General features: G+C 39.3%; 1 protein-coding gene across 3 annotated transcripts in view; it reads left to right on the plus strand.

Moving 5' to 3' along the window:
• Nucleotides 1-4,175: 4,175 nt before the first annotated feature.
• Nucleotides 4,176-12,100, plus strand: part of MIA2 (MIA SH3 domain ER export factor 2) — a 102,659-nt gene continuing 94,734 nt past the window's right edge. For all 3 annotated transcript variants that reach the window (XM_069486667.1, XM_069486675.1, XM_069486683.1), the window contains exons 1-3: nt 4,176-4,485; nt 7,498-7,631; nt 10,685-10,771. In XM_069486667.1, coding sequence (XP_069342768.1) covers nt 4,371-4,485; nt 7,498-7,631; nt 10,685-10,771 — 336 coding nt within the window. In that variant the 5' untranslated portion in view covers nt 4,176-4,370. The remainder of the gene's footprint in view (nt 4,486-7,497; nt 7,632-10,684; nt 10,772-12,100) is intronic.

The following is a 12,100-nucleotide window of genomic DNA, read 5'->3' on the forward strand; positions in this document are numbered from 1 at the left end:
TCTTGAAAACATCTTCAAAGCGATCCTTTCCTTATTTGCTAGCCTTTTGCTGGGTTTGGTCAGTGGGAAACAACATCAGATCAGAAGGTGGAAGCAGAATGAGGTACTCTTGACTGAGTTCCTTTACTGAAGGCTTCAAGTTCCTGTTGGGCAGTCCTCTCCTATAGTTCTCTCCAAGCGGCCGTCACCATTCCTTCACACCTGGAGATGTTACATCCCTTGTTGGTTTCCCTTAACCCTGTCCACACTTTTGTAAATAGTCTTTTCATTAAATTCTCCTCAATCATTAAGAAGTGCCATCCCCTCAAAATTGAATATCCATCTGTTTCCTGGCAGAATGCACTGATTTAGACAGAATGAGAAGTGGGTAGAATTACGACATGGCCTTCAGCAACACAAAAACAACAAACATAAGAGTAACATGGCATGACTAACACAAATGGTGGATCAAAATGTTCATGTTCCACCATCTCCTCTTTTTGTGCCTATGGATCACCAGCTTCTGAGGTTGGGTCCTCTAGAAGCAGATGATGAGCGATCAACACCTGTGAAAGGAAAGGGGCCATAGCAGGATTGGGCAGAGGGGGAAGTCAAACTACAATGCAATTCCCTACAAAGCCTCAGTCAACCCAACGGGAAGCTCTGGATGAGAAATGTGGTTATTCCACATTAGGCTAAAAATGATCCTGCTTTTGTACTCCCTTGTTTATTCGCTAGACTCACTAGATCACCCAGGTTGGGGTGATCTTGAGTAAAGTGGATTTCTGCAGCTGTGGCAGACCCTGACATATCTACCAGCAGAGGCTGTCTACTAACTGCTGCACTTCCTGTAGCTGGACAGAAAGTCCTTCCTTGGAGAGGGGATGTGGGGGGCCGTCTCCATGTCTTCCCCACAAGTTTGAATCTCAGTCTCTCCTGGGCCTTCTCTTACTTTACACCAGTCTACCATGGGAACTGTTTCCAAAGGCTCTACCCTAGCTTAATCAGTTTTGCTTATCCCACGTAACTTTGATAACATTTTCCTTCCTTCCTACCTTCCTTCCTTCCTTCCTTCCTTCCTTCCTTCCTTCCTTCCTTCCTTCCTTCCTTTCTTTCTTCCTGCCTGCCTGCCTTTCTTTCTTTTTTTCTTTCATTTATTCATTTATTTGAGACAGGGTCTCACTCTGTCACCAGGCTGGAGTGCAGTGGTGCAATGATAGCACACTGCAACCTTGAACTTCTAGCCTCAAGTCATCCTCCCACCTCAACCTCCCGAGTAACTGGGATTACAGGTATGCACCACCATGCCCTGCTAATTTTTTGGTGGGGGGTAGAGATGGGGGTCTCTCTGTATTGCCCAGGCTGATCTTGAACTCATGGCCTCAAGTGGTTCTCCTGCCTCAGCCTCCCAAAGTGCTGGGATTACAGGTGTGAGTCACCTTCCAACAAATTTCTCTGTCCTATAAATTGCCAGAGTAACAGCCAGATGGTCAAAGGAAATAAGTTCTCACTTTAGAAAATCTGAGGTGCTAAAAGAGAATACCATATAGTATCAGAAATAACAGCTTCAGGCAGAAATTCAGCATTCATGATTCCGCCTTTATATTCTCATGGAAAGGGTTGCTCTGTGATTTTATCTCTAAGATACTGAACATCTATGGCTTTGATGATTCATCCTTCAGCTTTACACAGTAGGTATTCTTACCTCCTGTATGGTTTATAAAGAATGCCGTAGGCCTTCCAAATTAGTATTCCTGGTTGATTTATGTTACCATGACACCTTCCTAAGTATTAGCATTATATTTGATGACTGTTGATATATTTAACCTGCAAAATGCATCTGCAATTAGATAATATCTGCCTTAGTTAATATGACTGTTTTTTTTTTTTCTTTTTTTCCCCATTGAACTCTGAGGAATATATGACTGTTTTTTATAGTGAAAAATCATATTTCAGTTTCTTTTCACTAAGTGCTCATGTCCCTTTCATATGTACCGTCTCTTCACCTGGCTCTGTTAGGGACAGTTAATCAACATTGTGCTGCCACATTTTCACATATCTTGTTAAATCATATTTAAATAATGATCTGAACATAAAATGAGATCATCTGAGTGCATTAAGTAGCAAGAGTGTGGGAGCATTTCTAGTGGGAGCAAATCTCTCCAGGCTGGTATCTTAGGCAAGAATTTTTCTTGATTCAAATCACCTTCAGGTCAATCAATAGACAAATTTAAATTTTGCTAGGCTCTTGTTGCACTTAACTTAAAAAATGATTAAATTAATCACTTCTGAATTTATCCATAATGTAATTAATATTGAATACAACACATGGATTGTTAAACTACATTAATTACTAAATGTTCTTGATTTAATATTGGATATGGTGATATAAATTATAAAAATAACCCTGTGCCAAGTTTTGAAGCTGAAGAGCAGATCTTTCTTTAAATGTCTTTGAAAATATAGCTTATGGATTTGTAAAGGTATTCAAGAAACTATGCTACACCTTTTTGTGTGTGTATATATACAACTATGCAGTGCTCTGTTGCAAGCCAAATGATCCTCAAGTGCATGCTCTATCACATTCTTTCATAAAAATCTTAGCTCTGAGAGAGCAGGTTTCCTACTGTTACAGTTTTTGGAAAACAAGCACATAAACGTCCTTTATTTAGGACCATGAAAGCAAAAGTCCTTCACTTTAGCTTGCTCAGGTGCTGAGTCTTTGTCTTATTTGTGTCAGGCACTAGAGGGGAGTGTGGTGTCATACAAGTGCTGGCTTCTGAACCTATACATTGTATGAACCCTGGCATGCTCAAATACAGTGAAAAGGCACAGCAAAGAAAGGCTTAGAAAAATATCTTCCCAAGATTGAAACAGGACAACTGTAGTCTCTGAAAATCTACTGAGATCTAGTGTTTTACAAAAAAATTCCCAATATGGAGCTTTGATCCTTTTTGAGCAATGGCAATATTCAAATGACTTGCTTTTCGTAACTATTTATTTATTTATTATTTTATTTTATTTTATTTTTTGTTTTATATTTTTTGAGACAGAGTCTTGCTCTGTCACCCTGGCTAGAGTGCAATGGTGTCATCATAGCTCATGGCAACCTCAAACTCCTGGGCTCAAGCCATCCTCCTGCCTCAGCCTTCCAAATAGCTGGGACTAGAGCTGTGTACCACCACGTGAGTCTGATTTTTCTATTTTTTTTTTTTTTTTGTAGTGACGGGATCTTGTTATGTTACTCAGGCTGGTCTCTAACTCCTGGCTTCAAGCCCTCCTTCTTCCTCGGCCTCCCAAAGTGCTAGGATAACAGGTATGTGTCACCGCACCCAGCCGGATTTTTTTAAAAAGTAAGACAGACGATATAGAAAACTACAAAGAAGAAAGTGAATACCACCTGAAATTACATTATATACTCCGACCGTATAGGGGAGCATTTTTATTTTTTCAGACATCTCTCTCCCTCTCTCTCTCATACACACACACACATACACACATATTCTCTCTCCATTTATAGGAATAGGCATACAATTTTTATTTATTATTTATTATTATTATTTTTTTTTGAGACAGAATCTCACTCTGTTGCTCAGGCTAGAGTGCCGTGGCATCAGCCTAGCTCATGGCAATCTCAAACTCCTGGGCTCAAGCAATCCTTCTGCCTCAGCCTCCCAAGTAGCTGGGACTACAAGCATGCGCCACCATGCCCGGCTAATTTTTTCTATATATATTTTAGTTGGTCAGATAATTTCTTTCTATTTTTAGTAGAGACAGGGTCTCGCTCTTGCTCAGGCTGGTCTCGAACTCCTGAGCTCCAGCGATCCGCCCATCTCGGCCTCCCAAAGTGGTAGGATTACAGGCATGAGCCACCACGCCCGGCCTCAAAACCATACTCTTAATATAAATTATTACTGTTTCTGCATATAACTATATACTTTCTCCATTGAAGCTGGTATTTGCATGCAGCGAATACTTGATTTGTACTTGTTGACTAATCTATCTGAAGACTTTAACAGAAATTAACTACCTTTTTGTGGAGGCCTGTTTCAGATCTATCCTGTGAAATGCAAGCTGCTTTTAAGTGAGACAGTTTTACGTGGGCTATCTTCATGGGACATTAGTCCAACTAAAACTCCCTGTTAATTATTAAACTCTTATGTATTATCTGGATTCTTGACACTGCAGATCGAGAACAGAGGGTGTTTGTCCCTCAAATTAAGCCTGTATGCCAATGGAAAAATGTAGTTATCAAGGGATTTAGAAAACCTCAAACCTTTTTCTCTTATATTTAGTGAAGAGATTAGAATATCTCCTGTTTTGGCTGGCATATCTACAACCTGGACAATTGGTTTAAACTTCGTTTGGGATTCCTGGTCACTTGTTTTAGCATGGCGGAGCTTGGAGTTCACGGAATCCTTCTCTTGGTTATTTCCCTGACAAAGTGTCTGGAGGGTACAAAACTGCTGGCAGACCTTAAAAAATGTGGTGACTTGGAATGTGAAAGTAAGTTTGCTTTTTTTCCTCTTCTTCTCCTTTTAAATTGAGGTTCTGAATAATATAAAATGTTATTATGGACATGTGTGATAAAAATGATCATTAATATCATGGAGAAATATTAGAATTATAAAGTATAGCTTGGTATAAAAAAGAAATGTTGGAAGTAAAGCATTTTGCAATAGTATTTAATATAAAAATACAAAGGGCAAAGGTCAGCCTGATATAGAAAGAAATATATCAGAAGTTATAATAATATTAATCCATGCCTCAAATACATTAATCAGCCCTTTCACTATCTTTTAAACATAAATATAATTAATTCATGTAACAAAAGACATGAAGCCATTTGATAGTTATTTATGAAGTCCTACTTTTAGTTTCCATTTCATAATCAGAACTTTCTGATTTTCATGGGTTTTCTAAAAAATGTTTTTATTTCAAATCATCATGATTTATTCTGTCTAAATTTTAGCAAATGTTAATCATTTCTGTGTTTATTATGTAAAAATACTGAAATCACTGTTAGAATATAAATATAATTTTTATTTATGTCATTGAATATAAATCTCCCTTTCTCTACTATAAAGAAAAATTAATTTTCATTCTATTGTAGAGTTTCTCTCTGTCACCCTGGGTAGAGTGCAGTGCTATCATCATAGTTTACTGTAAACTCAGACTCCTGGGCTCAAGCAGTTCTCCTGCCTCAGTCTCCCGAGTAGCTGGGACTACAGGCTCGTGCCACTGCACCTGGCTAATTTTTTCTATTTTCAGTAGAGACAGGGTCTCACTCTTGCTCAGGCTGGTCTCGAACTCCTGGGCTCAAGCGATCCTCCCACCTTTGGCCTGCCAAAGTGCTAGGATTACAGGCGTGAGCTACCATACCCAGCCTTCCATTCTACCCTTTAAGAACTTAATTTATTTTCTGTTATTAGCATTATGGTGCAAAATAAATTGCATCCCAATATGTTAGAGTTGCTTTAAATAAATTCTAGCATTCCATTATGTGAAAATTATTTCTAATTTGTAACATGTAAATTAAAAAAGCAAAATATTATTAGCATAAGCATAAATAATTTATAAGTAACAGTTTTATGAGTAAACACTTTCTTTAATATTTTGGATATGTGATTTAATATGGGGAGAAGTTTACTAGATGATATTTTATAATTACAATCATGTTTTTCTCTGCATTCCAATCTCATTTTAGTATCCTTAGAGCCAGACGCAGAACATGAAAAGGAACATTCAAATTTATAGTAATTTATAATGTCATTTTAATTTTAATTGCATGGCTTAATAAAAACATTTTATTTTACATGTTGGTATAACTGTAATAGTTAATATGGTGTGTATATTACTTTGTATGTTGAAGAGCTGAATCTAGCATATGTGGCTACGATTCATTCTTAGTTATTGGCCTACTGTGGGCTGGGTCTGGTGGGTGGGTGTGTGCTGTGCATCTAAGAGGAGTAAAATGAAATGTAAGATAAGTTTCTTGCCCTCCAGGAACTTTTGTTCTAGTGAATGATGACAAAACAGGTAAATATTAAGCAGTAAGCAGTCATACAGTGTAGTAAGGATAATAGACAATATTGAAGTTGAGAGAAGTGGCAATCAGAGTAGGCTGAAATGATTAGGATGCCAAATGGAGGAAGTAGGACATGAGTTAAGTATGAAGAGAGACAGAAGGATTTCTAGGCTGAGGACAGAATAGAAGAAAATCTCAGAATAAGGAAGGGGATGTTGCAGTGAAAAGAACCTCAGTGTAAATTGGGCTCCACCAGAACTGTGTGACCAACCCTCTGAGCCTTAGCTGAAAGCTCATTTGTTAGTCTGAGATGAAATTATTTATCTCATAGATCTGTTTTGAGGATTTAATAAAATAAAAATATGAACGTGCTTATCATAATGCCCAGAATATAGTAGGTGGCAGGAAGAAAACTCATTATCTTTTCCTTGTCTATAGATTAGAGAATGATAATGACATATGCCAGGGACAATTGATAAACAAGCTTGATTATAGCCCTGAGTCTGTGTAAAGGACTAGGAGTAGGAGTAGGAATAGGAGGAGGTTATTTTATTTTATTTTATTTTAAAGACAGTCTTTATTTATTTATTTTTTTTTTTTTTGAGACAGAGTCTGACTTTGTTGCCCGGGCTAGAGTGAGTGCCATGGCGTCAGCCTAGCTCACAGCAACCTCAAACTCCTGGGCTCAAGCGATCCTACTGCCTCAGCCTCCCGAGTAGCTGGGACTACAGGCACGTGCCACCATGCCCGGCTAATTTTTTCTATATATATTTTAGTTGTCCATATAATTTCTTTCTATTTTTAGTAGAGACGGGGTCTCGCTCTTGCTCAGGCTGGTCTCGAACTCCTGACCTTGAGCGATCCACCCGCCTCGGCCTCCCAGAGTGCTAGGATTACAGGCGTGAGCCACCGCGCCCGGCCGACAGTCTTTTTTTTATTTTTTATTTTTTATAAGCCCAGTGCTATAAAAAGACAGAGTCTTACTCTGTTGCCCAGGCTAGAGTGCAGTGGCATCATCATAGCTCACTGCAACCTTAAACTTCTGGGCTCAAGGAATCCTTCCACCTCGGCCTCTCAAGTAAGTAAGACTACAGGCCTGAGCCATCACACCCAGCTAATTTTTAAGTTCTTTTGTGGATACAGAGTTTTACTATGTTGCCTGGGCTGGTCTCAAACTCCTGGCCTCAAGCTATCCTCTTGCCTTGGCCTCCCAAAGTGCTAGGATTATTGGTGCAAACCCAGCAAAGTGATCCTTTTAAATAGGAGAAGGGGATCAGGTTATGGACAGCCTTGGATACCAAGCCTAAAAGCTTAGACTTAGAATTCTGCATGCAGTGGGAAGTGTATGTAGGTTTTTGAGGCCATAAATGATATAAATAAATTAGCATTTGGAAATATTAATATGTAGGATGGATTGGAGAAGGGCAAGATGGAAGGAGCAGAAATAATATTTTGATTTAAAGTAAGTTTTTGTTTACATGTTTACATAGCTTTAATGAGCAGAGTCTCAGCCACGAGAGATTACAGAGGACCTGACTGCCGATACCTGAACTTCACTAAAGGAGAAGAGATATCTGTTTATGTTAAACTTGCAGGAGAAAGGGAAGATTTGTGGGCAGGAAGTGTAAGTATCTAGTTTTAAAAATTGAATGCAAAATAAATGGCCAACTTGCATAAGGATACCAGCTTATCATCTTTAAAGGAACTTTAAGAATTTCAACGCACTGTATAAATATTAAAAACCCTTACCATATTTAAACAAACAAAAAATGGTCATGTTCAGTGATGGTTCCAAAATTTCTGTAAAAGAGGCTTTTGGAAAGGTAGTCTGGTTGGGCTAAGAGAATGCCTTGAAATTATTTTTACATAGCATGCATTTTGTTGTGGGGTTTTTTTTTTTTTTTTTTTTTGACAGAGTCTCACTCTGTTGCCTGGGCTAGAGTGCCGTGGCATCAAGCCTAGCTCACAGCAACCTCAAACTCCTGGGCTCAAGCAATCCTTCTGCCTCAGCCTCCCGAGTAGCTGGGACTACAGGCATGTGCCACCATGCCCAGCTAATTTTTTTCTATATATATTTTTAGCTGTCCACATGATTTCTTTCTATTTTTTTGGTAGAGATGGGGGTCTCGCTCTTGCTCAGGCTGGTCTCAAACTCCTGACCTCGAGCGATCCGCTCGCCTCGGCCTCCTAGAGTGCCAGGATTACAGGCGTGAGCCACCATGCCTGGCCTGTTGTTTTTTTTTTTTTTTTTTGAGACCGGGTTTTGATCTGTCACCCAGGCTGGAGTACAGTTGTGTCATCGTGGCTCACTGCCACCTCAAACTCCCCAGCTCAAGCAATTCTCCCGATTCTCCCGCCTCGACCTCACAGAGTGCTAGGATTACAGGTGTGAGCCACCGCACCCAGCCCAGCATGCATAGTTTTTAAATTTAGATTTTTAAAATATATTTGGAGAGACTTTAGAGGTGCTGACGGAGATTATGGGATGGCTAGGCAGCCCCAGCCATCTTTTGGTGCTGCAAATGGTCAAGTTTTGGAGAGACTGGGATGTTTTAGTTAATCAGATTAAAAGACATGTTTTCCTGAGCAAGTAAAAAGCTGAGTTATTATTGAAGAGATCCTTAGAAGGGTTGGTAGCCTAGGGAAGCTAGGTATATGAATTTTTCATGGAAAAAAAATAACTACTGGGAGAAATTTTATTTGGCCCAAAGTCCTAGTACACTGAGATTCCTAGAAGCTTGAATCATCTCTGAATATATAACATAGGAAAATTAATGATTAATGTTTTCAGTTAGAAAAGGTTTATATATTGGATTATATCATTATTTGTTTATAATGAAAAGATGTTATGATAAGTAATTTAGTTCCAAGCTGAACAAGCATGGCCAACCTGATACATCATTCCCATATTGCCTATGCATCAGATCTCCCTTGTGTAGCCTCTCTGGTCACTATTTGAAGGAGCAGATTCTGTATGAAATCCTGCTTTTCCCATCGGGGACCATATGACTGAATTTCTGATTGTCACTGGTCAGAATTGTTTGCCTGGACTCTGCAACTCCCAAGGTTCCTTACTGCTTAGGGTGCTTTACAAATAATGCCAGTCTCTGTCTTGAATGCGTTGGAGGCATCCAATTCAGCTGTAAGAAAAATGACACAGTAGGTGTCATAAGAAGCAAAGAAAGCATTCTTTCTTGTTCGCTATGTGTAAAATAATAGTTTCACACAAAAGCAGTGTTTAATGTGTGGAGCCAGGGTGAAGTTTCAGGCACTCTTAGCTTTGTGCATTTTGTGTTTAAGTTCATGTGGATAGCTGTTTAAGGAACCATACTAAGATTCCTTGACAGGCTGCCAGTTTCCAAATAGTTGTAGCAACTGGGGAGTTGGAAGAATTACAACTGAGGTGTAATGGTGCTGGATCAGAGGACTAAAATGTTCTCTAAACTTTAACAGGGGGCGGGGGGGGGGGAGTGGCTTATGCCTGTAATCCTAGCACTTTGGGAGGCCAAGGTGGGAGGATTGCTTGAGGCCAGAAGTTTGACACCAGACTGGACAATGAAGAGAGACCCTCCTCTCTACAAAAAATTTTAAAAATTAGCTGAGTGTGGTGGCCCATGCCTAGAGTTCCAGCTACTTGGGAGGCTGAAGGAGGAAGATCACTTGAGCCCATTAGTTTGAGGTTACCATGAGCTATGATAAAAAATGTTAAGAGGGATAGGAAACTGAGGTGGTTATGTGAAGCCTTCACTCTCAGGAGACATCCTGCATGTGTTTGAACTGGGTTAAGAGGACATTTGTGGCCAGGTTTGGTGGCTCACGCCTGTAATCCTAGCACTCTGGGAGATCGAGGCAGGTGGATTACTTGAGGCCAGGAGTTTGAGACCAGCCTGAGTAAGAGCAGGACCTCATCTCTACTAAAAATAGAAAACCATTAGCCTGGCAACTAAAAATAGAAACAAAAAATTAGCCTGGCATGGTGGCTTGTACCTGTAGTCCCAGCTACTTGGGAGGCTTAAGCAGGAGGATTGCTTGAGCCCAGGAGTTGGAAGTTGCTGTGACCTAGGCTGACTCCATGGCACTCTAGCCTGGGTGACAGAGTGAGATTCTGTCTCAAAAAAAAAAAAAAAAAAAAAAGATGTTTGTTACTAAGATAGCCCCAGAAAAGTAGAATGGAACCAAATCCTCTCTAGAGTACCCATGGATGTTTACTATCCTGATGAATCCATCTGTGGCCTTTTAGAGTTTAAACTTCTTATCTGATTTTAACATCCTGAAGCCATTGAATATGTCACAGCTCCATCGAGCTTGGCTACTGCTGCCATTGTCTGGCCTTTTGATATTCCTGTTCAACTGGTGTAATATGTGGTCCACCTGGACAAGAAAGGCCATAAAGAGCAGTAAAAAGAAGAAAATGAATAGGTGGACTGGTTTTCCTTCTGAAGTTTGAAACAGTAGCATTTTACAGTTTGGCTCTTTGTTCCCTTAAATTAATGATGTTCTTTTGAATAACAAAAGAACATGATTTCACTCACTTTCTTTTAGATGGCAATTGATAGTCAATTAAAGCTTGTAATTTGGAGTAGGTAAAAAACCAAGGACAGAGGGAAAAATTAGGGTCAAGAGTTATTATTGCTTTGATCACTCTTCCTTCATAATCTTTGTTCATCATTCTGATAGAAAGGGAAGGACTTTGGATATTTTCCCAGAGATGCAGTCCAGATTGAAGAGGTGTTCATATCTGAGGAAGTTCAAATATCGACTAAAGTGAGTAAATTCATTCTGTTATTAATTGAGTTTAAAATGTGTTGGCTAAAACTGTTTTCCTTGGTGCAAATGTCCATTGGTTATGTACCTTGTATGGTAAATTCATAAAATAGTTGGTCTGAGAATTTACACTAGGAATAGTTTGAGTATGTGAATAAAATTAGGTAAGACAAAATTGATGCTTTCTGAACAATTAACAGACTAGCAGTAGAGTCTAGTGGTTACGAGCATGGATTCTGGAGACGCCTGAGTTCAAAGCCAGACTTGGCCATTTACTAGTCTGGTATGACTCAATTTCCTTATCTGTAAAATGGGGGTGTTGAATGTAAGATAGTGCTACCTCAAATTTATTGAGGAATAAATGAGAATATATGATGTAGATAGAACAGCACTTAGTAAGTGCTGTGTGTTAGATATTATTAGTGTTATTATCCTATAGGACCAAAGTTTATTTCCCCTAGTTTCCCTAGGTCTCATATCTGTACAACCTCTTTTGCTGTTGGAATTTTTAATGAGCTTGATAATTTTGGGCTTGATAATAAGAAAGGGAATCAGAAGGGGACTTTTCAATATATAAATTTGAATAGCCATTTGAGTAGCCCATTTAATTCAAGTTCCAGGTTAAGCCAATTTACCTTAAATGAGGTCAGTGTGAAGTGAGTCTGTCTAGTTAAACAAACTGTCTATATTCTGGCTCTTTCCCAGCACAAACTCTGGGATTAGCTGTCCATTTACTGTATAATAATTGGTACTGTCAGTTCTGTCTCTAAGATATAGCTGGAGTATATTTTCTTCTCTTCATTTCCACTTTCACCATAGCCCTAAACCAAAGCACCATCGTCTCTTGGTAGAATAGTACAATAGCCTTCTAAGTGTTCTCCGTGGCTCTACTTTTGCCCTCTTCTAACTCTTTCTCCAAACAGCAATGGATCTTATGAAAGCTAAAATAAAAACAAAAAATTAGATCATGCCATTGTTTTGGTTAAAAACTTTTAATGGGTTTTCACTGGACCTGGAATAAAGCCCAGACTCCTTACCCTGGCCTCACAGGCCCACATGATCTGCTCCTGCCCCCTTGCTAACGCTGTCTCCTGCCACTAGCCCCTCATTCACGTGCTCCTGGCCAAACTGGCCTTTGGACTGTTCTTAGAATAGGCAGAGCTCTTTCCCAGCCCAGGGATCCAAACAGGCTATTTCTTCTGGTTGGAATGTTTTCCCCAAATTCTTCACTTAGGCTAGTTCATTCTGATGTTTTAATGCTTTAGGCCACAGCTTAAACATCAGTGCCTCCTAGAAAACTTTTAAAAGGACTGGATTTGTTTATCACGT

Source organism: Eulemur rufifrons, chromosome 2 (genome assembly GCF_041146395.1).
Source record: "Eulemur rufifrons isolate Redbay chromosome 2, OSU_ERuf_1, whole genome shotgun sequence".
Classification (NCBI taxonomy): domain Eukaryota; kingdom Metazoa; phylum Chordata; class Mammalia; order Primates; family Lemuridae; genus Eulemur; species Eulemur rufifrons.